The following is a 26715-nucleotide window of genomic DNA, read 5'->3' on the forward strand; positions in this document are numbered from 1 at the left end:
ATATCATCTTGAAATTTACAAAGTCACTGTAGGCACCTCGTCGTCAACGGGAACGTCTCCTCTTACTGAATGCGCATCGCCGGAAATTCTGAAATAAATCCAGAAATAAATGCGAGCACCATGATTTAAATCCTAGTGGGCTGACTTGGTAGCTCTTCGAGAAGGTGTTATTTTTCCCCAGCTTCAAAGCTATTCACATATGATCGTGGAGGTCGACTGCATGGAGTTAGTCAACCTATAGAATTCGCGCAGCAATTCGCTTAGTTGCTGCACCTATCTTGAAGGAGTTAGATGAGCTTGTCCCTAGTTTTGCTTCCTTTTAGGTTACCCATGTTGGACGTACTTTAGATGTTCTCGCTCAGCAGTGTGCTAAGCTTGATAGTACATTAGATGGGACGGAAAGTAGTCCTGATCGAAGCCCAAATTTTCTTATCAGTAGCCTTTGGGCGGATTGTTACCGATTTTTGATTAATATACTAGGGTTCCTCTACCTCTCATCGACGTTGCCTTCAGTCCGCCTCGTCTCCAGTGGCCTTAGGGCCATGGCGGCGTGATGGACCCCGACCCTTGCCGATGGGAGGGCTTCTCTTTTAGATATTTCTTCGAGTTTTATTAGAGTTTGTGTCCTACTTGGGAAGAAGAGATTGTGGCTGATCCCTGAAGATGGAACAAACGATGTAAGTTTATTATGAGTTAATAAAGCAGCCATGAAGGTCTTTCCCTAAAAAAAGATTAAAGATGAATAGATTGAAAGTTTTCCTGCAGAAAAAGATTGTTGATTAATAAATAAAGCTCTTTGATTCATTGAAAAAAAAAGTTTAGAGTAGAATTAGGAATTATAATGCCTTGTTTAAATTAGATAGAGATATATTCTCGACGCGCAAGTCAATCTCGTTGGAACGTGCAACATGTAATCTCTACACCTATATATAGAAGAAACCACGCGGCCTTCCCAGGGCGTGGTACAATCGCTTACCAAATTCGTACAATCATATGGTCACGGAACCAACCCGGAATCAGCCAAAGCACTGCAATTGCAAATTTGCAATGCCTCGGAGCGGCTCCATCAAGAAGCAGGCGATGGTCGGCGATGCCAACGATGCCCTCCCGCGAGATGTCCTGGCCAGCGTCCTGCTCCGCTTTCCGGCGAGCGACCTCCGGCGCTTCCGCCTCGTCTGCAAGGAGTGGTGCGAGGTCATCTCCGACCCTACCTTCATTGATGCGCACATGGTCCACGGACCGCGGCCCCTGACCCACACCATTGTTTTTTTTCGTGGACGTCGGGGAGGCGGAGCTGACGGGGCCATAGAGCCGCGAAGCAGCGACGGCTACCTCTTCGACGAGCAGTGGCGACTGGTGGCCAGGTTCACGGCTGGCGAGTCAGAAGACATGGTGGGCACGTGCAATGGCCTGCTCTGCTTCCTCGACCTCCGCCAGGGGGGCATCAGGGTGGTAGAGCCATTCACCGGCGAATCTTTTGTCCTGCCGTCGCCGCAGAGGCGGTTGTGGCACGCTCGTGGCGCCTACAGCTTTGGCTTCGACCCCGGCTCGGGGAGATACAAGATTTTGCACCACGAGAAGGATGCTTACATGTACACGATCGGAGGAGGCGAGAACTGGAGGAGAGCGCATGGGGCCACCGTGTCTTACGGCTGCGTATTCGCTGACGGAGCAGTGTGGTCCGTTGCTATGAATCGGCGTCGGCTGAGAAAGGTCGTGCGCTTCGATCTGGCGACGGAGAAGATCACGTCGGAGCCCATGGAATGGGCTGGCTTGCGTACAGCTCTGTCAACGGTGTCAGACGCGCGAGTGTTCTTGATGGGCTTAGGGGTCGGGGAGCTGGAGGTGTTCTCCATGGGAGACGGCGGCCGGTGGGTGCGATATAGCATCGCCGTGAGGGCGCCTCACATGCGGTATCCCGCGGTGCCGTATCCCCTGCAACGGGGGCACCTGCTGATGCTGGACCGTAACAGGGATTCGCGCGCTGGCGTGTACGCTCATCCGATTGCGCCGGCGAGCAATGATCTGGGCTCGGGGAAGCTGCTGCTTCAGATGCCAAAGGACTGGCCGGGAGCTGACGGGACACCTGCATGCGATAATAAGACGCGATGGCTGTTTGTACCGGTCCCGCGTGAGGAGGAGACGGCGGCCAGAGTAAGACGAGTCCCACAAGAACTGCACCCTCCAAGGGTGTTCTCTTATGCCCCACCAGTGTCTATTTTCAAGAAAGCAAAAAATGCCCCACCGGTGTCTCCTCCTCCCTTGGCACGCTACTTTGGAGGCCTGCCCAAATTATAAAGCCACAAATCGGTGGTTACTTGTATCGGCTTCTACAATTTGATTATCTAACGCTATTTTTATTTCTATACATAATCTCGCAATAATGTACTATCTTGTGTATTTCGCTGAAGAGCTGGCCATTTTTCGACTTTTCTTCCATTGGCCACATTCTTTCCACTTCGTGACCGTGTTTAAAATATAGTGTATCACTGTTGGAGTACCGACTTCACATTGTAACTATGGATCACATTTAAATTGTAACGCGTGAGAACCCCAAGGAGACTTTGAATACGCTCCCGGCCCACTCCCGCGAGCCGGGGGGCGGGGGGGGGGGGGGGGGGGGGCGACGTAGGCGGCGGGGCATGGCGCTTGGCGGGGCGCGGTGGCTGATGGAGGCATCGTGGACGGCTGGTGGGTCCTGGAGGCGTTGTGGACGACTAGTGGGTCCTGCGGGGCCACGGTTCTTGGCGGCGGGCGTGTGCAACGGGCATCATTTTGCTCTCGGTCTTGTGCAGATGGGCGGGCTTGGCGGCGCGCGCTTGTAGTGTGGTGGTGTAGCGGCGGGGATGGCCGATGGCGTGGCGACGGGGATGGCTGGTGGCGGCGCAGCGGCTGCATGTGCCTGTGCCGTGGATCTGGAGCAGGCGGCGGCCATGGTGGCTGGTGGCGCGGGTGCGTGCCCGGCGGCTCCGACGCTTGGAGCTGGCGGGACAACGCGGGTTGGGCAGTGACCCAGTGTGGCTGCTGCTCCGGCCGTGGGTGGCTCCATGGCAGCTTGGCAGGGCGGTTGCGGCGGCGGTTGGCATTTTCGGCGTCAGCTCGTCCATAGGCGGCTTGTGTCGGCCTTCGTTTCCTCTCCTCGTTGTCCGGACGCTACTTTCGTCGTGGGGTTGGCCCTCTCCCAGCTGTTGTCCATCGCTTGTCTCGCACTCGGTGTTGCAGGACCAAGCTCGTCTCGCGCCCAGGGGTCTAAAAGGCGGGGCCTTTTCAATCATCTCTTTGGTTGGGGCAGTGGCGGATCTCGAGTGAGGTGGTGTCAAGATCTTGGATGCCGGGGCGACGGCTCTGGTGATGGTAGTGCGTTGCTTATGGGTAGAGCCCGTGAGTCGGTGCTGCCCGGTGGCCATAACCATGTGGGCGGCCATGACTGATGCTTATCACTTTTCGACAAAGCGGCTATTTAAGCCGGTCGCCACGATCCTCGCGCGGCGAGGTGGGACTAAACCCACAACCCTGCAGAGCCAACACGGGAGTCATCTACACTAGAAATCTAAGTAAGGACAACCCCGAAGGGCCAACAGGGAAGTCATCTACACTAGAAATCTAAGTAAGAGCAACCCCGCCCGCTTAACACGGACCATCAATTGGGGTCATTTACATTGGAATTGACATCCAAATCTGAAATGATCGACGTGCATGTGTTTGCATGTGTTTGGTGTTTTGAAAATAGGGTACATGATTATAAATGACAAAATTTGAGGTCCACCCGATCATTATCCGTAGGCGCGTCGTTTTAGGACCAGATTAGTTTTGTGTGTGCCTGTAGATGCTCTAGGAAAGAATTGACGAAACTAAAATACTCCTGACCAGTTCAGGGAAACAAACTATTCTTAACAATTTTCTTGACCATTTTAAGAAAATAAAAAGTAAACTACTTTCTCATTCCGGAATGGAGCAAAGAAAAGCTCGTGCCTGCTAGCCAGCCAGGTTCATCGTACCGACTAATCTGAACATGCATGACACCATGAACGAACATGCGTGCGGGAATGCCAGTAAGTAAAAGCTAGATAAAAGTCCTGTTTGGATCATGGGGTTAGAGCTAGTTTGGATTAGTTGGAGGCTTAAATAATTCAAAAGTATCCAAACATGAAGGATTAGAATGGGTTAGTTTCATCTAACCCAATTATCCTGATAAAAAGGTGCTTATTTGGGTTAGAATGTATTAGAAAATAACTCTAACTCTAACTATGTTAAAGTATCCAACAGGGCCAAAGAGACTAGACTAGCACAAGTTGCTCCCAGTGAAGTAAGCACGATCGATAATCGAACTACCAACTACCAAGAGGTCCTCACAGGAGGTTTCGTTGGCATTGGACGATTTTACCTAGTGTGTAGTGACAGACGACAGATGCATGCATGCATGGCCATCATTACCTAGCTTCCTCGTTTAACTCGCCATGCATGCACCAGCATATGCACGCTTGTGTATTTCTTTAGCATCAACTTTGCCTTTTCCTGCACTTTTGCCAGATTCGCCGCCTCTAAGGTTGGTCACAATGAGCAAGAACATAAACTAGTAACTTACACATTTCCCTAGACTATGTTACTACCTCTATAGTGGGTAGGAACATCTATGTAGTGTCATGCAACAATGTATTTATTAGGTTATAGACTCATTGTTTCTTGAAGTGTGTGATGTTCCGGTAACTTAGCTAGTTACCACAAGCACCTCTCTCTTTATTAAATATGTGCCACATAAGTAAAGTTGTATTGGAGTGTGTGATGTTACTCCTAAGTTCCTCCCCATTGTGACCAGCCTAATGGATCATGTTTATGCAATGCCAAAACTCCAGTGACCATTATATGAGTGCCCTACTGCAAAAGTGCTCCAACATTAGTGTAGTGGGGCTTTTAATTAAAACAAACATTAGTTGTGGCAAGGACGTAGCACGTGAGGAAAAAGAGATCGGGGTAACTTCAGCTTCTAACCAGATTCTTACGAGTTTGGACTTGGCTAAGTAGTTTATAGTTAGCGATGCGGTGAACAAGATTGAAGTACTTCGTCTGATTCAAATTAATTGTCATTACTTTGGTACAACTTTGTAATAAGTACCAAAATTTCAGTGTAATCGACACGATCAACCTCCATACCGGCTGATAGGTTGGCCCTCCACGTCATACTCAGTGGCATCCGTTGATTGACTATTAATGTTGAAGTTTCTCCATGCAGCTCTCACTTGCGTAGGTTATGGTACTGCTTTTGAAATTTGTGTGGGTAATATATAAATTACGACCCAAAACAATTTCTTCTTGCAATTTGACCAAAAATGTGTCAACCCAAAAGACACGAGATCGGTCGGTCAAACATGGTTTACTAGAGTAATTAGCACGCAGGATAATCCTAGCTTATGCACCCAAGAGACCTAGCAGACTGCTTACGTACAAATGTATGACCGGCCAAGGTTTACTAGAGGACTGCTGTCCTTTTTTCGCGTAGAATGTATGACCGGCTGACTGGTTGTACGTGTCTCCACCTGTCGAGTTAAGAACATTATTATATGATTCGGGCAAATCGTCAAGTCAAGACGTCAAGTATGACACACAATCTCGTGCCGGGCGCTGATCGAAAACGTTGAGGCTCTTTATACTCTACCTAACGGCAACGAGCGGCGAGAGGAGAAGTTTTAGCGTGCTTTCGCGCCGAAAATGTGCAGATTCTCGTTTGAAGGCACGCTTTACCAAACATTGACCCGAACATTTATACAACTTGCAAAGCCTTATGTATTCCTCTGGTTCTTTTTACTCTGCATATAAAAACTGTCTAAAGTCAAACTTCATAAAGTTTGATCATATTTATGTGAGAAAATATCAATATTTACCATGCTAAAGTTATACAATATGGAAATTTACCGTCCTCATTTCCCGATGATACTACACCTACGTAACTTGTATGAAGCTTTAAGTAATCCTTCCAACCAATTAATCTCCCCCCCCCCCCCCCCCCCCCCCCTCCCCTCCTCCCCCATCCGATTTTCAGGGGGGTGGGCGAATCCCTCTCCCAACACCCAATAATAATCCCCTAAGTTGGACAGCCCGTTTGCTTATGTATCTTTTTAAGGTATGTCTAGCATTGCCCCTTACTTTCTAGCTTCCTTGTTTAACTTACCATGCATGCACCAGCATATGCAGGCCTGTATATTTCTTTAGCATAAACTTTTCTTTCCTGCACTTTTGCCAAATTCGCCGCCTCTAATGAATCATGTTTATGCAATGCCAAAACACCAGTGACCATTATACATACGAGTGCCCTAATGCGAAAGTACTCCAAAATTAGTGTGGTGGGGCTTTTAATAAAACAAATATTACTTGTGGGGCTTATCTGGCATTTGGCGTCGTGGACGTAGCACGTGAGGAAAAAGAGACCGAGGTAACTTTGGCTTTTAACCTTTTTTTCTTGCGCGCGTTTGGACTTGGTTAAGTGGGTTAATTAGCGATGGGGTGTAAGTTCAAAAAAAAAAAAGATAGCGATGGGGTGAACAAAGCTTGATGTACCAAAATTCCAGTTTGAGCGACCCCTATACCGGCTGATATGTGTCAACCCAAAGACACGAGATCGGTCCGTCAAACATGGTTTACTAGAGTGATTAGCAGGATAATCCTAGCTTATATGCATGCATCCAAGAGACCTACTATACTAGTAGACTACTTACGTACAGACCCGAAATGTCGCATAGCTAGGTTTGGTTGTTGGCATGTCGCAAACAGACAAAAAGAATTTGGAATTGGACGACTGCTGTCTCTTTTTTCACGCAGAATGTGTGACCAACTGACTGTACGCGCGTGTCCCCACCTGTCTAATTAAGTACATTATTATATGATTATTATCCGCTCGGGCAAATTGTCAAGTCAAGACGTCAAATATGACACACGAACGCTGACCAAAAACGTTGACGATCTTACTCTACCGAACGAGGAGTGTGTTGAAGTCACGCTTTCCAAACATTGACCCGAGCATACGACATGCAAAGCTCTATGTACTTACTCCTTTAGGGCGTCTTTAAAGCGGACTCTCAGACCGCCCGCAACTGTACAAAGCGCATGGTCAGAACGCGATTTACTATCCAACGCAGGCCTATAACGGTACATCGAGATATCCGGACATACTTTTTTGGCAAACCAGAGAGAAACGTGAAGCTTTGCGAGAGTCCAGACAGCAGCCACGTAGGCCTCCAACGCCTTCGGCCCATCCAAAACCCTTTTCGGACCCTGCGCCTCCATCCTTCCTTTTTCTTCTCTTGCCTTCGTCGTCGCTCCGCCACCCCGGCCGCCATGCCACACCCCTACCAGAACTCTATGTCTCTGTCACCTCCGGCGTTCCACCCGGGCCCCATCCCGCTTCTCCTCCGTCGTTGTTTCACCCCTCTCCTCCGACTGCCCCGCCAGATACCATCCGCTACTACTATACTCACCATGCCCGACAACTGTTCGATGAATTGCGGGAGCTAAAAAAGTTGTCCATGCTTCTTCCAAGCAATGGATTTGGATTTGGAGTACATACACGAGCACTATGTCGAGTCATCTGATGACTCGTCCGATGAAGAGGACTATACGGATGAGACGGTGATGATGCAGGCAATCCTTGAAGACGCAAAGCGTGTGGAGGAGCGTGTTCTCAATTTCAAGGGTTCCACCAAGAATCATCAAGTGCTCAACCGCAACAGGGCGGCGGCCATTTGACACTGATGAACGACTACTTTGCCCCCGTTGCACTATTCGTTGACTATTTTCACCAGCGTTTTTGGATGCGCAAGACTGTCTTCAATCGTTTGTACTCTGGCGTCTGGTCCTATGATGACTACTTCATCTTGAAGAAGGACGTCGTGGGAAGTTTTGGGTTCTCTGGCTATCAGAAGTGCACAGACGCACTGCGAATGCTTGCATATGGCATGGTCGCTGATTTGTAGAACGTGTACCTACGGATGTCTAAGAGCACATGCGGAGATGCCATTGGTAGGTTTGCAACTGCTGTGGTCGAGGTGTTTGGACCTCAGTACATGAGAGAACCAACGGTGGCAGACGCTGAGAGGCTCTTGGAAATCTCAGAACCAAGAGGGTGGCCATGCTTGCTGGGTCTCTTGACTGCATGCATTAGAAGTGGAAGAACTGCCCGCAGCTTTACAAGGGCAATGCCAAGGTCATGTTAAGAAGCTCACCATCATTTTTAAAACAGTTGCATCACGTGAGCTTTGGATTTCGCACTCTTTTTTTGGCATGCTCGGGTCTCACAATGGCATCAATGTGCTGTAGCGATCATCATTCTCGAGGCTGGCTGAAGGAAAAGCTCCTCCCTGCCACCATACTGTCAATGGACATGAGTATAACTTGGGCTACTATCTAGTTGATTGCATCTATCCTCTGTGGGTTATCTTTGTCAACACCATCTCTAACCTAGTTGGCTAGAAAAAGTCTCACTTTGCCCAAAGACAAGAAGCGGTTAGAAAGGATGTCGAGAGGGCATTTGAAGTTCTACAGGCATGTTTTGCAATTGTTCGTGGATCTGCTAAACAATGGGATCCGGAGACCTTGTGGGAGGTGATGACATGTTGTGTGATCAGTCACAACATGATCGTCGAGGATGAGGGTGAGGATGCTGCGACAGCTCTAGAATTTGAGAACATGGGTGATCCTATCGAACTTCCAGGCCAGAATCGGCCACATTTGAAGAGTTTACTCAAATGCATCAAAAATTCAGCATCGGGCAACTCACAAATAGCTGAAGGAAGATCTGATTGAGCATCTGTGGACGGTTAAAAGGGGACAACAATGTTGGAATATAATATTTAAACATTTTTGAATTTGAACTAGTGTTGCACACAACTATTTGAACATCGGTAGTCTATGTTGCGGCTATTTAAACGTGCAAGACTTTCAAAACAAACAGGGAAGCCGGATGTATGCAAGCAGCGTTGGATGGCCGGCTCTCGCGTTCGTGTCCATAGACTAGTGCCCCCAATCCGCGGACGGATGCGGGAGGAAATTTACGTATCGGCATTGGAGATGCCCTAAAAAACATGTGGTTGTTGCATGTCAAACTTGGAATTGGACGACTGATGTCTCTTTTTTCACGCAGAATGTGTGACCAATTGGCAACTGGCTGTACGTCCTGTCTAATTAAGTACATTATTAAATGATTATATCCTCGGTCAAATTGTCAACTGAAGGCGTCAAATAGTTTTTTTATACAATACAAACGCTAACGCTCATATATACGTGCATACTCTTACCCCTATGAACACACACACCGTACCCCTATGAACACCTTCGAGAGACTGAGCTGGCATATCATCTTCAGATTTTACGAAGTCACCGTAGGCATCTCGTAGTTGACGGGAACGTCTCCTATTCTCCTCTCACTGAACACGCATTGCTGAAAATATTGAAATAAATCCAGGATAAATACGAGCATCAAGATATAAATTCTGATGGGTTGAGATACCACTGTCCATCTAGTCATTCAACTACAGGTTGGTTTGCAAGGTGTCAAATAGTTTATGGACGACAGAGTCAGCTAAGCATTTGATCAGATCTTATGCTTGAATTTGCACGTTTAGATCATCGGCCGTGCAAGGAGTGTCTCTTGAATAAAGTAGTTTCGCGCGCCTAAAAAACGTGCAGATTTTTCTTGTGTGAAAAGTCACGCTGTCCAAACAATACAACATGCAAAGCTCTATGTACTTACTGCTTTACCACGTACTGGACCGGCCACGGCCAGAGAGTTGAGACTTGAGAGCTGTGACCTTTGATCGAACACCTTTGCGGCAGCCCAGTCAAACGTGCGCATGTATGAGCCAGGGGCGGCCGGGTCAAAAGTCTCAGCCATGCGGCCCCTATATATGTCGCCACTGGCACCATCGAACGAGCAAACCGTACAGGCAGCACAAGCACTGCGGCAGCCACCTAGCTAGCAAACTCCTCGTCGCCGGTCCGACTTCAGTGCACGGAGCTCGAGCTCGCTAGCCAGCAATGGAGGTGAAGGTGCTGAGCTCCAGGCTCGTCAAGCCGGCCTACAAGGCCGGCGCTCCGGCCACGGAGTACATCCCTCTGTCCGTCTTCGACACGGTCACGTACCAGATCCAGATGGCCATCATCTACGCCTTCGCGCCGCCCGCGCCGTCCACCGCCGCCATCGAGAAGGGCCTCGCGGCCGTGCTCTCCCAGTACCGCGCGTTCGCGGGCAAGGTCGGCGAGTCCCCCGACGGCGCGCCGGCCGTGGTCCTGAACGACCGCGGCGCGCGCCTCGTGGAGGCGTCCGTGGACGCCGACCTCGTCGACATGGCCCCGGCCAAGCCCACGCCGGCGCTGCTCAAGCTGCACCCGGACCTGGACGCGGAGCACCAGGAGGTGGTGCTGCTGCAGCTCACGCGGTTCCGCTGCGGCTCCCTCGCCGTCGGGTTCACGTCCAAGCACGTCGTCGCCGACGGCCACGCCACCAGCAACTTCCTCGTCGCCTGGGGCCGCGCCACCAGGGGGCTGCCCATGGGCCTCCCGCCCGTGCACCACCAGAAGGACCTCTTCAAGCCGCGCTCCTCGCCGGCTCGCCCGGAGCACGACCACCGCAGCAGGGAGTACCACCGGCCGTCGCCCGCCGCCGGCCATCACCACGGGGACGACGGCGCCGAGAGCAACATCGTCATCCACAAGGCGCACTTCACCAAGGACTTCATCGCGGGGCTCCGCGCCAGGGCGTCGGAGGGGCGCGGGCGGCCGTTCAGCCGGTTCGAGACCATCCTGGCCCACCTCTGGCGCACCATGACGCGGGCGCGGGACCTGAGCCCCGGCGAGGCGACGTCGATCCGGATATCCGTGGACGGGCGGCACCGGCTGGGGAAGCCGGCGGAGTACTTCGGCAACCTGGTGCTGTGGGCGTTCCCGCGGGCCACGGTGGGCGACCTGCTGGGCCGGCCGCTGAAGCACGCGGCGCAGGCGATCCACGAGGAGGTGGCGAGGGTGGACGGCGGCTACTTCCAGTCGTTCGTGGACTTCGCGGCCTCCGGCGCGGCGGAGAAGGAGGGGCTGGCGCCGAGCGCGGTGCTCAAGGACGTGGTGTGCCCGGACGTGGAGGTGGACAGCTGGCTGACGTTCCCGTTCTACGAGCTGGACTTCGGGACGGGGAGCCCCAGCTACTTCATGCCGTCCTACTTCCCCACGGAGGGGATGCTGTTCCTGGCGCCGTCCTACCTCGGCGACGGCAGCGTCGACGCCTTCGTCCCCGTGTTCCGGCACAACCTCCAGGCCTTCAAGGAATGCTGCTACTCCATGGAGTAGGTGTGTGGCCATGCATGCATGGTCTAGCTAGCCAAGAATAGAATCCACCGGTGCAAGGAAGAAGAAAGAATGTTACTACTACGTGCGAGAGAGATGGAACTGCATGCCAAAGCGGCGCGGTTGTTGGATGTGTTGGGGTCGGGTTGGTGAGGGGTGGTCGATTTTTTTTAGTTGTGAGTGACGACGCACTTTATGGTGGTGTCCTCCGATTGATCGATTGGTTTATTTGTATGCCCTGCTTGAAGTTAATAAAATGTTGATGAATTTTCTTAATCTTCCTTTTGGCTGGCTCCAGTGCATCTTTGAGTGAGTAGGAACTAGGGAGCATCTCGCGCGATCGGACCAGCACATGCACATTCTTCGTCAAGCTTTGATCGTAGTACTACTACTAGTGATCCCGTGCAAGCCAGTGTCTGAAGTCTGAACCACGCATGCATGCAGTCAATGTGTGCAGTGTAGACATGATAGTATATCTGTCCACTGGACGTAGCGTACCGCATGTTACGTGACCATGCACGACCCAAGACTAGCTGTGGACGCATGTCGCGCCACTCAGAAGATCCAACCAACCCCAACCATATCATACTCTAAACCATCAACTCCAGCAGCCAGGAATCTGGCGCTGACCCGTCCCAACGCCGGACGCCACATGCACTGATGCACATGCACGTCGGCCAACTGCTGCGTGCATGCCTCCAGAGCAGAGCCTCCGGGCCTGACGGTTCACCAACCGCCTTCATCCAGCGAAGGACAGCACCGGCCTTGCCAATCCGTCTGTTTTGTGTAGCGCCGCCGTGGTTTGCCCCGCGTCCAGCCCCGCCGATCGAGCTGGACGGACGAGGTGATCGACAGGCGGCGTGCTTCACCACGGGCGTACGTACGTACGTGCGGGCTAGCTCTAGCATGGACACGGACGGCAACCGGTTGGGAGCGCTAGCTGTAGACCTGTCCGGTTGTCCTCGGTCGGGCTCGGTGATGAGTTGTTTTTGCGACATGCTTCGTCTTTTTCGGGACAAGCTGGTGACTTGTTTTGGCTGCTCAATACAAGTATAGAATGCTTGCCTTTTAGGGCTGACAGGTATGCCATCACAACAACTCAAGAACGTACATAACCACACATGCATGCAATGATGCAAAGGCTCCTCGTCCGTGAACCGATTGTTTTGAAAAAAATCGTGAGAATATACTCTACTCCCTACGTCCCATAATGTAAGATGTTTTTGCAAGCTATAGGGAGTACGTTGCACTCTTTGTATAGAGACATATGTGACCACTAGGGATAAAAGGGCTTGCCCGACCTTTCTCTTCGAAAAAATTATGCGAGTTTTTCCACAAATAAATAAATAAATTACTTACATGAGGCCAAAAAAACTAAATTCGGCAATGAATGGTGACAAAAGGTGAAACATGAGAGATTGGATTTAAATTTTTATTTTTATTTTTATTTTTTTGTACAACTTTATCCCTCCGACGTTACCTTTTTTTTAGAATTTTTAGAACCCTTTTCACTTGGTTTTCACCAGATATTTTTATCTCTTCCCACTCTCCACGTGTGAGCGATGTGAACAACCCGTGTCCCCCGCCTCATGCAGGACTCTTCGCCGTAGGCACCTCGTTGTACGCCAGCCTTGGTCCGAGCTAGCGACCATCAGCCTCCGTGTATTTGAGCGACATGACCGCGGAGATAGTGTGGGGATGAGCCGTCCGTAGATTGTTAGATCCACAAGACCACAACCGACTCCCTCACTTTTCTCTCCTTATTACAACTGTATTTCACACACATCGCCTTCAGCCCTTAACTAGAGGGTCGTCTCATCTTCATTTTCATCTTGCGGTTGTTCACTAAGTAGGTTATACGAATTTTAGAAAATTAGAGACAAAGAATTTCAGAATTTTTGGTGGTTACTGCAATTATCTTTTACCTCAAAATTCTGGATTAGATCCAAACAAAATCCACACTCTGTAAAGATACTTCAATAAGATCTGAAATATTTTTTCTACCGAATTATAAACCCACATGAACCTCGGCGGCTTTCGTAAGATGCACGCCAAATGTGATGTGATATTTTCAGAGGAGTCGCAAATAGATCCGCCGATTCACCAATCATTGATGGTTCGAGAACCGCTAAACTAGTCCATACTACATTACATGCAATTGTAACCTACAATTACTATCGGAAAATAAAGCTCCAAGGCGTTCAGTGCATAACTCTTGCGATATTAGTTAAATATATCTCCCAACTCAAAAAAAACTCATTATCTCCGTATGATCTTATTTATCTTGCCAAACACACTAGCTGGAATATTTGTCATTTTTTCTTCTAAGGGTAAAGGGTCATTTTTCTTTTGTCTTCAGGTTACATATATAGAGGTACACAGTAGTACATTGCTGCCAAGAAAAAAGGACACAGTATATTGGAGAAAAGCGGCCTATCATAAAGAGCAAATGTAGCAGTACTCCCACCATTCACTATTATAAGATGTTTTGAATATCTGATTATGAAGTACGTACGAACTGAAATGAGTAAACAAACACGCGAGTGAAAAGTGTCTACATACATTCAATTTATAAAAAATAAAAACATCTTATAATAGTGAGCGGATGGAGTAACTTTTAGCATAGCATGTGCGTTGCTCAGTGTTCATACTGTGCACATGCATTGTGGAATTCCTAACCGTTTGTATGTATGTACTCAGCAAGCATCATGAATGACACCGGAGGTTCTCGGTTTCTCACCATCTTAAACCGCAACTTGTCCTAGACACATGTCAGCGGTCACCAACCTCTGTCTTATGAAGCTCGAAAAAAAAGTGCCTGCTTGTGTGAGCGCGCGCGTGTTTTTCTTTCTTGCAAAAGTCTGCTCGCCTGTGTTTGAATGGCCACAAGGCTGGTTGCGTGGAGTGGATTAGTGCTTTTTTGCATCGCGATCCGTGGAAATGTTATTTTCTTTCTGTTGGGAGATTGATCTTATGCTTTTAGCCAGTCTAAACATGTGCAAGAGCCCACCACCTATCAGGGTATCTTGCACAGACAGGGTTTTGACCTATGGGCCCCTGCAGGCCCATCAGACTGTGCTGTACAAGAACACGTTGAGGTTGCATCTTTCCTTTTCCCATAAAACGGAACTGAAAATGATCTTTCCCCCTCTCGATGCTGACATGCTGTTCAACTTGAGAAACAGTAACTGACATGCTCATAGGTGCCCTATATTGGCCAATTCACAGATATACATACAGAAGCCAAGAGAGTATACACCACAAGGTATCTTAGCCATCCTTCTTTGAGGCAGCCAATCATCATATCAGATTTGGACTAAGTTACTTACAGTTACAGGTCAGGTCCACCGGGCCTTCTTCTGGGTATAAATAACATTATAAACTATCACTGGACTGGACGGTAGGTCAAATATAGTTACTGATCATCAGGTATGTCATCGGTGTCTGGTGCCGTATCCCGGCCAAGATCTTTGTCTTGTTGGTTAGGAGAGCTAACCTCTTGCATATACGACTCCGCAAATTCTAGCATTTCTCGAACTTCCTTCTTTAACTGCAATATTTTAAAACACAATTACCTTAATCACGACATGCAGAGACTAAAGATTGAATTATGAGGGATTTGTATTTGCATCTCGACATGCAAAGACCTTTTGCATCTAAAGTTCTGAACCCATGCTCCTATGTGCTACAACAAGCAAGCAAGCAAAAGCTACATAACCAGCCAGTCAATCTCTGTATTTTTAATGTCAAAATCAATCTGATCATATCCAGATTGCAGTGTATCTGGAGCCAAGAGTTGCTGTCTTATCTATTTCACTAGCATATTACTACTAAGTTTGTGGACAAATTAGATTAAATTCCAACTGGCAGATTATCATCAAAACAGAGGTCAATACTAGATAAACCCATACCTCGTCCACAGCACCACTCTTTATTTTAGACTGCATTATGCACCATTTCTTGAAATGTGCACCTGAAAAAGGCAGAGTAACCACCATATCCATCAAGCAGAGTAACCACCATATCCATCAAATTACAAATTTTCATTTGCGGTTTAAACTGAGAACAGACATCGTAACATAAAGTACAATAAGAGAACACAAGTTACACATGGAGATCAGAAGAAAACACTAACCAGCACTTATGTTAACACTGCACGAACTAGAATCGATAGTTTTCACAGACCATCTACAGTGTACCTGAAAAGTAGAACATCGGTTAATCATATTACCACATCATAGTTGTGATTTCATTGCAATGAAAAGAACATATAAATGTATCTGTCACAGAGACTAACTGAACATGAAGTACCTCAAAAAAGGAACCAAATGGAACATCATGTACTTGTTGCACAGTCTCAAATACCTAACAAGTATCCAGTGAGAAATTAGTATTATTATGATCTAAAGTACTCCCTCTGTCCCATAATATAAGAGTACATTGGTTGTAATGACATCTTATATTACGGGGCGGATGGAGTAGTATATAACATAATGTAATACTATGATTCAAGAAAGATTTCCCATCATATTGGGATGTTCACTTTAGCACTTAGACATACCAGATCGGTTTTGTTAGCTGAAAGAACCATATGCTGCCACTCTGTCATTGCTGAATATGGAGGGCACATCGGACTATGGCATATGGATTTACAGTTAAGTTCTCTCACCTGACCATCATACTCGTCGGCAACATGCCACTGGCCCAGCTGCGAAAAGAGACATTTCTAGTCAGCAATAATTCATGACTGAAAGAGCTGGTACTCTGCTGGATACTTACGTTGATATCTTTATCCTGACGAGCTGTCCTATATTCTGTTATGTAACTTGAGTCATCACTTAATAGATTATTAAAAAACTCTTCTGCAGTGCACGGGAATGTTCCCTGCAATGAGATTGAATTAAATAATTAGTTCTGTTATCAACTGCAAAATCATGGAAGATACAGTTAGCCATCATTACATTAAATACAGAGACTAGAACTTCTTCTTTGACAAAAGGTTGTAGTTGCCCTGTTAAGTCAGCACAATCTTCTGGAACATTTATCTCCTTGCTGCTATTTTTTCTTGAGCTACTGAGTGCGCGCAATGCAGATTGAGCACGTTCCTATAATCCAAAAACCAAATATATTAAAAACTATCATCAATTCAGACAAGCAGTTTATGGAGATCACAATCATGTAAACCAAAGCCTACCATGAACAGCAAAACAAGCAGAAAGCACGCTTCAAAACTAGTGCACCAACAGTAAGATTGCCGATACACAACAGCAACATGCATCCTATATTTAAATTCTTACTTGAAAATATGTACAAAAAGGGCAGTTTGTCACTACCTGCTTCTCAGCCTCTATCATTGCATGGAAGTTCTTCACAGCTCGTTGCAATGCTCTAAATGTGTGGTTTCTGTTCCAAAACGATGCAAATTTGTACCTAACCCTTCCTGCAAAAATAATATAAGGTGACATAAAGCAAATGACAAAACATCCCATCTTATCTAGATTACCATTTCCAGTCCTTTTGCCAGCCTCCAGAAATTGTGTGAATATTGTAATTTTGGTTATCAGTGCCCTCTTATTCTGTTTTCTAGCATAAATGCATAATCAATAGCTCCATCCACACTTCTTAAGTTTGCAACTAATTTTGCATCAAGATAAATCTACAGCCCAATTCATGGTGGAATCTTGCAATCTGCACTCACAAAACTAAAATCTACATCAAGTCATGGACTAATAAGTAGTAATACCAAACATGTTGATGCTGCTGAGAAACAGAAGCAGGCATCAAGATCCAAAAGGTGGAACTGGAAGTTCAAGTTTGGATGGGAGCAGAAAACTACGTGTCAAACTGAAAAATAGAGAAAACCACATTATGTATGTAGTATATACCTAGTTTAGCTGGATAGCCATAATGAAATTAGAAGGCGTCATGATTTATAGTGCCAGACAATAGGATGAGATTTGACAACTGAGCATTGCAAAGCAGTGAAAGGGCTTTAAGTTTGCAGCATTATCCATGTTTAGTGCCAGCGGAAGAATCAAGAAAGATGCAAAAGGTTTGTGTGACTAACTGACTATGCAAGATTGTGAGTGTTAAATCCTACCATCAGGGCATCCTAAGGGAGGAACTCCATGTCCTCCAGCTCCCGTTCGAAGAAATATCGTAATTGCTGGATTAATAACTGCATGCTGGCTTCTTCTTATCTGCTTGTAAAAAAAAGGGACAGAAGTGATCATTACATTTTTAGCAAGAAAATGGTGCAGTATATTACAAAAAGGAGTAGGGCAAGGCTCACCTCATCAATATCTCTCAAAGGGAGCATAACCTTCATACATAAGAAAAACATGTTATCAGTCACACGATGTACCACAGCCAATGTAAGAAAATGGATACGTTTCTAAGACAAGCTTTCTAGCTTAACAAAGCTAAACTTTCTGCAGCTCGTAGGATCGTAAACTTATCCAACCCAATCTAGATGGCATCGGAATACATACAGAAAATGCTATTGTTGACCAGGATTGGTAGCTTCAGTGATTCAGACTTATGAGGCAAACTGGCGTATAGCAGCCAGTGGGGAAATTACATTTCTATCAAGCTGGAATTCAACAGATTTTTTTCTACTGATCGTGGTACTGGCAGCTGTAACAGTCAAATATGGTACTGGATTCCTGCTAGTGTGGCCAGAAATACCACTGAGAACAAGAGACATAAATCTTGTTCAGCAAGTACACTGGAATCAATTGTTTCTAGAATGATTACTGACAAGTATAACAACAAATTTAGCACCTCAACTATGGAAATACTGGAACAACAAAAGTCATTCAGGTCTTATATCCGAATCACGATTAATTATTAGACAGCATAGCCTATCTTGCGATGGCATTTTATCGGATCATAATCAACAGGACAAGGTCATATAAGTAGTACTCCCTCTGTAAACAAATATAAGACGTTTTAGATCACTATAGTACTCCCTCCGATCCATATTACTAAAGCTGCGACAAGCAATATGGATCGGAGGGAGTACTTTAGTGATCTAAAACGTCTTGTATTTGTTTACAGAGGGATTACCATTTAAGAACCACAGGACAAAAGGATACGATCATCAACATTAGAAGAAAACGACAAGATCAGTATTTCTACATTAACTCTGTTATCCTATTGTTTCCTCATTTACAATGCTACCCAACAAATAATCAACACAGCACTAGAAAATGAATCTTTTCTGAGAAGCATGGAAAACATTAAGTGAACATAACGAACCAAGTAAATCCCCCAATCAAAGGATGCAATTGAAAAATACTGAATGTGAGCGTACCTTAATCTGCTTAGAGAAGACGTTTGAATGGAAGCAAATGTGCCATGAAGAAACATACATGCGACCGTGGTATAGAAATGATCTCTCAAGTGCACATGAATAGCTGTGTTCAACAACCTGAATGACAAAGAAAGCAAGAAACAGTTAGCTCTTGCAAGTTGGAAACACTGCTAGCAGACCTATGCATTATTTAATTAGCAGTAGCAGCCGTAGGTACTTACCTCATCTGGAGGGAGCCCAAAAATTGTCTGCAAATGACCTGGCTTTTGGTGAACTACAGTAGGGCCTTGTTTGTCTAAGGAAATCCTTCTACGAGCATCAGCCTCGGCAGTGTTGTTTAGAGCCCTAAAACACACCAAAAATGAAATGTCAGAAAATTGCTTACAAGACCACGTTATAGTTTTCTTGTGTTGTCCAAAGGGACAAAGTAAAAATAGTGAAGCAAGTGACTGCGACATGCCAAAGCTGTTGAAATATGCAAATTTTCACATCTAAAATAATTTAAAAAAACTTCAGAGCAAATTAATAATAGATGAGATATTTACCTGGAGGAACTCTCATGAACCTTGATTGCCTTAATATGGAGACAAACCTAACAAAACAAAACAAAAATGATATGATAACTGGAAGAAATAATCATTCTGATAAACCAAGTTGCTCCATAGAAACCAATTACCTGACCTGAAGAGCTGTCAAGTGTATACCAAACTGGTCCGCTCTGCCCCTCAGACTCGACTGGAACAGTAACAGAACCAAGTGTTGTGCTCTTCCATACAATGTCCCAATCATATATTTTCACCTGTATCTGCGATAGTGTACAGAACAAATGTGTGAGTGTATCTTTGACGAACTACCATCGATAACACCAATCGAAAAGACTTCTTGTGATCGATATGACTGTTCTTAAGGAGGGTCTCCAAGAAAATATTGCAAGAAATGGATTTCTTAAGGAAAGGGCTGGTAATAACCTTTACAGGAAGAGAGTCAACAACAAAATTGAATTCCTCTCCCCACATTGGGTTTCTTGAGCCAGGAACCATGGAGCTGTAAGGTGTTAAGAGATGAAACCAAGGGGATAAGTAGAGCACTACAAAATTACCTACTTGACTCCAAAATTCTATTAAGCAGAATAAAATTATCTAATATTAGGAGTGTTTATTTGAAATTGTTTCCGTCAACCCCCTTCCACCATTGCTTTTCCTACAGAAATATTTTTAGGGTCGATGAGTTACATCAGTCTACTTAAGACCCCAACCCCTTTCTCTCCTTCAACGGATTTCCGGCAATCCTGAGAGCAAACACATTCATTCATCTCCAAATTATGTCATCTGCAATTTAGATCTATGAACTGAACTTCTCCTGCGCCGAATCACTCCTATACACCGATTGGTAGTTGTCTAAACTGAGCCACCTCCCATCTCTCGTCTAATGATCTAGTGAGTAGCAATAATTCATCATTTAACTTGGTTTTACTGTGACCTTAAAAGGACAGCATTAGCCGCCAGCAGAACCTTTTGGGCAACGCGTTCGATTGGTTGTTGGATGAAGCTTGAACCTAGTTTACTCACACATATAGTTATCTGTACAGGTCATCAAATGAAATGCTCCTTCTCTAAAAAAAATCAAATGAAATGCTGTTACAATCCTCTCTTCCGTACTTCAATTCAATCAGTAAATGTTTTTCCCTAAAAAAGTGGTTTATTGAGTATTGTGCAGCCTAAATTCCAGGAGACAAGGTCATTTTCCAATGAAAAACCTTTGATGAGTCATATGACCGTGTGATGGCCATTGCTAAGTTTTTAGTCAGGAATGTATCAGGAACAGAGTTCTTCCTAAACCTAGTCTGATAATGCTGTAACCATAAGTCAAATCATCCAAACTAACTAGAATCGACAGCATTGCAGAAGAGAATGTACATATAAATACTGAACCGAACCTGAAACGCTTCTCTTCGCCGCAGGTGATGAGCGCATAAGGGTCCGAGGTCCCATTCAAGTTCGCCGCGATCAAATTCTTCGCGGCTAGCAGCTCCAGCTGTTACAGGCACGCACCCAAGTCACACGACCGCTCACAGAGTCAATCACAATCAGGGGGGCGCAACAAAATCAGAGACAAGGGGCTGATCAGCCTCACCTTCACCACGTACGCCGACGGCCCCGTGGAGTACTGAGCAGCAATCCCCGCGCGCGGAACAGACAAAGCCAAACGAAAAACGCTAGCAACGTTAGCACGGGTGATCGTTCGTCGGCGCATGCCGTAACCGCCCAAAAATTTCCCCACTGACGGACCCCAGGCAACCGCCGGTGCTTGCTTACCTTGTCGGCGCCGTCGAGGTCCCGCGCGAGGGCGAGGTCGTCGGCGCCCGCGGGCGGGGCGCGCGGGCCGAGGAGCTCGTAGGCGGCGTAGAGCGCGACGATGAGCATGGCCGCGGCGCAGGTGACCTCGATCTCCCAGCAGGTGGGCAGGAGGAACCCGAGCGCCGCCGCCGCCTGCGGCGACATGCCGCCGACCCTCCGCGAGGCCGACGCCGAGGGAGGGGGTCTAGGGTTTCTCGGGGGTGGGAGAGGGTGAGGGGAGGGACAAGCACGCGATGGCCATGGGAGGGGAAGGGGGCAAAGGGGGGAGGTGGTGGTTACGGAACGGGAGGGGGCGCGACGTGGCGGAGAAGGTGGAACCGGTCGGGACAGCATGGCCCCCCAGTGAGATCCGACGGTTGGGGCCGCTTGCGCGTGAGGTGGCGCGGATCTCGATGCGTCGGGGAAATGCAGGATGGGACGCTCGCAAAATCCCATTAAGATCCGTTTTATCTCTTAAATGAAAAATCCGATTGAAGATCCGTTTTCACTATTAAATCCTTCGTGACGAGATTTTCAAAACTAGATCTCATATCAATATATTTTGATGAATTTTTTTTGTTTAAAAGTTGCCATGTCTATTACATATGAATTGCCATGATGTTTACACTGAAGTTGCCATCATATGTTTCAACTATTTTGTTCTACATTTAAAAGTAAATTTTGACATCTTATAAAACGGAGAATTAAGAAACTAGACTTGTCATGTACCATAAACTAAAATTGTCATAATACATGCACTTAAAATTGCCATGGTTCATACAAAAAAATATTTTCATGGTCAAAGTACTGGAATTGCCATCATAAAAAAACTAAAATTGTCATGCTCTACAAACTAAAATTGTCACATGGCAACTTTAGTTTAAGCACTATGGCCACTACAGTATAAACATCATGGCAACTTCTGGGCAAAAAAAAAATTCGTCGAAACATATCAACATGGGGTCTAGTTTTAAAGATCTCGTCGAGACGGGTTTAATGGTGAAAACGGATTTTTAATTTGATTTTTTAATTAGGAGATAAAACATTTTTAAGTCGAAAACCAAAAAGATTTCTGCTGATGTCATCTATTCATACGTGGCAAAATAAATGGTGATGAAGGCGTGTGGGCGATGTGCAAACGCCCACACGTGTGGGCGTTAGTTTTTTCAAAAAACAATAGGATCAGATTTTTAGTCACTTGTATCGAAAACATTTGTCGTCGTCGGATCTAGCGCACTAATCTTGGCACACAGATGATAGCCATGCCATCACCTGGATTTGTTCGCTCCAATGATAGAGCGAGCGAACATCGTGAGCCCACGACCCACCACTCCCTCTCACCTCACCTACGAAGCGGTCGAAGGTATCACTCACTTCCTCTCTCCCGTAAATCCCCAGATCAACTCGACCAGGCCAACTCTCGGGCGACTTGTGCGGGTAACACACAGATCCTGACCAAATCCCCAGGCCGGTCCATGAGTAGCGCGCAAGGGGAGCCGCCGCAGAGGAGCTGCACATCGAACAGATGGGTAAGGGCGCCCGGGGAGAGAGAGAGAGAGAGGGAGGGAGGGAGGGAGGGAGAGAGAGAGATGGCTTACGACCGAGTGACGAGAAGGCTTTACAGTCCAACAGGCGGTCGCGCCACCGCTCCCTTCTACGGGGACGCCCAGTGAACTCTTCAAGCCATGATGGATGGCCAACTAAAATATGTCGCAACACGCACAGTCGCTTCGCCAATGGGCAAACTCATCCACAATGTTCTGATGCCCCTCACCTTGGCTAGGGTGTTTGTCTGTAAGGTCTTAGATGATTTTGAAGATGTAGACCAATTTGAACAACCTCGAGGTGCAGACGAGGGAACACACTATAAGTTCAAAGAGTGTCCGAATTGACCCCTAGGTGGTCCAAGGAGCATATCCTTTTGGGGACAAACAAACGTGCCCTCGACACCCAATACGAGTGTCCCTTCACTCGGAGCATCTCCTTTTGGTACTACCAGTAGCGAAAGGTCTGAAGGAAGTCGTACCTAATATGAAAAGACGAGGCTACTGAAAAGATCAGTATCGTCGACTAGAGGGGTGGGCGAATAGACAACTAACAATTTTTAAATTCCATTCCAAATTTTAGGCTCAATAAGAAAGTAGTTTGTCTACATATTGCTCGCGGGAAATGATGCCAGAAAAGAGGTTGGTAATCCCTGGGTGCAAGGAATTGTCATAGCACTTTCCAAATATAGAGGTGGTAGGAGTTAAAGATAAGATTCGTATTTTCTTAGGTCCTATATGTCACTGATACAATCATATGTACACCAAGTGTTTGCTTTACCTAGGAAGTAAAACTAGAAGTACTTGGTATCAAAGAATAGTTTTGCAAGATAATTAAAACCCGTAAATAAAAGTTAGGTGTTGTTTTGTAAAAGAACAATACATAGCGAACGTGAAAAAGTGGTGGTCGTATGTGGTGCAGAATTGTCCCCAGGCAATTGGCTAAGTTACTAGACCGGTCGTCATCATTGCAGTTTTATATGTAGGAGAGGCCTTTGCTAACATACTATCCATACTTGGAATCATACGTAATTATTATTGAAACTATTAGAAAACATCCACAAATACTAACAAGTTCATTAAGATAAATTGAACCATAACTTTAAGATATACTGGTCACCGTTTATCCCATATGCATCAATTTCTATGGTGTGGCAAGGTATACAGTCCTATCAACATACTACTAACCATAAGATGTGATCCACGTGTGCGCTCATATGATGAGAACCAAAGGACAACGGCATAACAACATGCAACTAAAACCAACCATAGCAATTCACCAATTAACCACAAGACAATCATAATCTACTCACTCATAATAGAGATGCAATAGATCATTGTTAAATAATATATAACATCGGACAACATGTTCAAGCAATGGATTACAAAGGTTTGTGGGAGAGTGAACCATTGTATAGAGAAGGAGGAAGGTGATGAAGATGTTGATGAAGACGGCGAAATTGATGAAGACGATGGCGGTGATGATAGTTCCTCCGGCGGCACACCGGCGCCATCGGAAGAGAGGGGTAGAAAGGCCCACACATCCTTCTTCTTTCTTGAAATTCTCCCTAGATGGGAGAAGGTTCCCTCTCTGGTCCATGGTGTTCTTGGCCTCCGGGAGACGACAGCCACCCCCAAGATTGGATCTTGGAACTTTTTGTCTCTCTTTTTCGTGTTGAAATTTGTGAGGTTTCATGGTTTTATTGACCCCCGGAGATCCGTAAGTAGGAAAAAAATGAAATTTTTATGGTGGTTCCTCGACTTTTGAGGGAAGCTACCCTCCAAAGGGCAACCCCGACCGACCTCCATAGCTCCCAGACGGGCTCACCACGCCCCTAGGGGTGACCATGTGGGGAAAAAGTCTGGAGCTCCTCTCAAGGTGTATCCAGGTCTATTGGGTCTCTTATTTTCCAAAAGAAATCTTCCCCGTGTATTTTTGAGCTCCCCAAATAAAGATTCTCTTAAAAGCTAAAAACATGCAGAAAGCAACAATTGGCTCTGTGCACTAGTTAATAAGTTAGTCCAATAAAAATAATATAAAATTGTGCCAAAACTATATATAATCATTGTAATATAGCATGAACACTTCAAAAGTTATAGATACGTTAGATATGTATCAATGCCCTTTGATATACGGTTTGGATAGCGAAGGTTTCCCTGCATTTTTCATAAGGACTGAGCCTGAGTTATCGAACCCACGAGAGCATTTGCACTACGACAGTGGCTCTAACAAGTTCTTGCGAGTGAATAAAAATCCAGTTTTTGTAAATCGGACCTTAACAAACTTAAGGGTGTAAACACTAGAATTAAAATAGGCATGGATATGATGTCTTGATTCTTACGTTATTTGTGCTCGGGACCATCATGATATTAATTTATGCTCTAAAATTATTCCAATTGACGTTTCAACAAACTATATTAATTTGTGAACAAAAAATATCATAACATATATACTTTTCTTGCGGGTATCATACATATAAATTATGTCCTCTATTGATGAACACACATTGAAACAATATAAAAACTAAAAAATCCAAATTAAAAATAGTGATGATAAAAGTAGAAAGAAGCAAGAAAAAATAGAAATGATGAATGAAAAAGAAAAAGATCGGAAAGGAAAAGGAAAAAACATGAAGAAGAAAAACAGCACCAGGCCATTTAATGACCCGGCCCGGGTGGTGGAGAGGTTCACGGAACGCGTCGGCCGGCAAACGGCCTGCTCGCAGGTCGCAGTGAAGAAGATCATCCCGAAGTCACACATTTCTGGCCTCCGTTTCTTAATCGTGTCGGCCTCGTTGTTGGCCCATAGGTTCTCCAACTGGCGCGGCAGACCGTACCCACCAGGCGTAGCATCTCAGTTCCCGCCAATTTGGCTGTTCTGGCGCGAAGACTAGTCGACGCATTTTCCCGTGGAAAGTAGTAGTACCAGCCTGGACGCGTCTTCCCTGCTCAAGACATTTTCTAGCTCACCTAAAAAAAACTAGCGGACGCGGCAAGCATCAGACGGTTCTTCTGTTTTTCTCCTTCCGTGCATTATTTTTTCCACATAAAAAAATGCAAATACGAGTTGACAATCTATACTCTCTTTTCCCTTTATCATAAGGCGAGTGATAGGCGCCGGTGCGCCGGCTCAAATTTGGGCCGGTCGCTGCGCTACTGCACGATACGTTACTTTTGAACCGTACGATCTGTCGTTCATCTAAACAAAAAAGAAAAAAAGAAAAGGGGACAGAGCCTAGCGCAATCGCTCATCCTCATCCGGTTGCGCTCCTCCTCATCCATGCTCGCCGTCGGTTTGCTTGTGCCGGCGCGCCAGAGGTCGCTGTCGCCGCGCTGACCGCCCCATGGTTGCAGCACGGGGGCACACCGTCCCATCTCCACCACCAGCCGCTGTTGCAGCTCCGCTACCACCACCGTCCCTCGCCCGAGCAAATCGACTCCATGGTCATACCTTTTTCATCTCGCCATCGCTGCTTATAGCTCCCGCCATTGAAGGTTGTAGCATCTACTGATGAAGGTTGTAGCATCGCCTTCATCGTCCAACTCTGGTTTGACGCATCATCAGCTCCCACCACCATGTTCCAGCAAAAAAAAACAAAATTCATCAGCAAAAAAGCCACTGTCACCGGTAGTAGCAAAAATCAAATACAGTTCCAACAAAATACATCACCGCCGTCGCCGCTGACTGTCGCAATGAAACACCTCGCTGAAGCAGCAAAAACTTTGTCGGTTGTAGCAAAACAAAAGGCCGGTTCCAGCAAAACGACTTGCCTGCTCGTCTGATTCCAGAACTGGTCGGTGTGGATGCAACTTATTCGCCGGCTGATTCCGTTGAAGCAAAAACATTAGCAGGTTCCAGCAAAAAAAGAAATCGGTTCCAACAAAAAAAACAATGAAGAAAATCTGGTGGTTGATTTGTAGCAAAAAGGATTGCTATTTCCAACAAAAATAAAGAATGCTTCCAGCAAATAAATAACTCAGCAGGGAGACTCCAAGTGGTTCGATTGTAGGCTTGTAGCAAAACATAAAAGGTTGTAGCAAAAAGGATTGCTAATTCCAGCTGAAAAAAACATTGGTTCCAGCAAATAAAATCAACAGGGGATCCCAGTGGTTCAATTGTAGCAAACAAAAAAGCTAGTTCCAGCAAAACAGAACACTGGTTCCACCAAAATGCAACAAAAAGGCGCAGCTAAAATCA

At 46.2% G+C, this 26715-nt stretch overlaps 2 protein-coding genes across 2 annotated transcripts; one reads left to right on the forward strand and one right to left on the reverse strand.

Moving 5' to 3' along the window:
* Positions 1 to 9914: 9914 nt before the first annotated feature.
* LOC125556403 (putrescine hydroxycinnamoyltransferase 3) lies at positions 9915 to 11598 on the forward strand. Its single transcript, XM_048719145.2, has one exon. The coding sequence runs from the start codon at positions 10024 to 10026 to the stop codon at positions 11323 to 11325; it is 1302 nt and encodes a 433-aa protein (XP_048575102.1). The 5' UTR covers positions 9915 to 10023; the 3' UTR covers positions 11326 to 11598.
* Positions 11599 to 14496: 2898 nt separating this feature from the next.
* LOC125510034 (BAG-associated GRAM protein 1) lies at positions 14497 to 21265 on the reverse strand. Its single transcript, XM_048675123.2, has 18 exons — positions 20953 to 21265; positions 20771 to 20803; positions 20574 to 20671; positions 19606 to 19681; positions 19314 to 19442; positions 19183 to 19229; positions 18859 to 18982; positions 18638 to 18754; positions 17615 to 17644; positions 17423 to 17522; positions 16656 to 16762; positions 16284 to 16427; positions 16102 to 16206; positions 15884 to 16030; positions 15634 to 15687; positions 15458 to 15521; positions 15234 to 15295; positions 14497 to 14872 (listed from the first exon to the last, which is right to left on the reverse strand). Exons 1-18 carry the CDS (start codon positions 21136 to 21138, stop codon positions 14738 to 14740), a joined length of 1758 nt encoding a protein of 585 aa, XP_048531080.1. The 5' UTR covers positions 21139 to 21265; the 3' UTR covers positions 14497 to 14737.
* Positions 21266 to 26715: the final 5450 nt, after the last annotated feature.

The sequence above is a fragment of the Triticum urartu genome, chromosome 5A (genome assembly GCF_056163025.1).
Source record: "Triticum urartu cultivar PI428250 chromosome 5A, HENAU_Tu73, whole genome shotgun sequence".
NCBI lineage: Eukaryota > Viridiplantae > Streptophyta > Magnoliopsida > Poales > Poaceae > Triticum > Triticum urartu.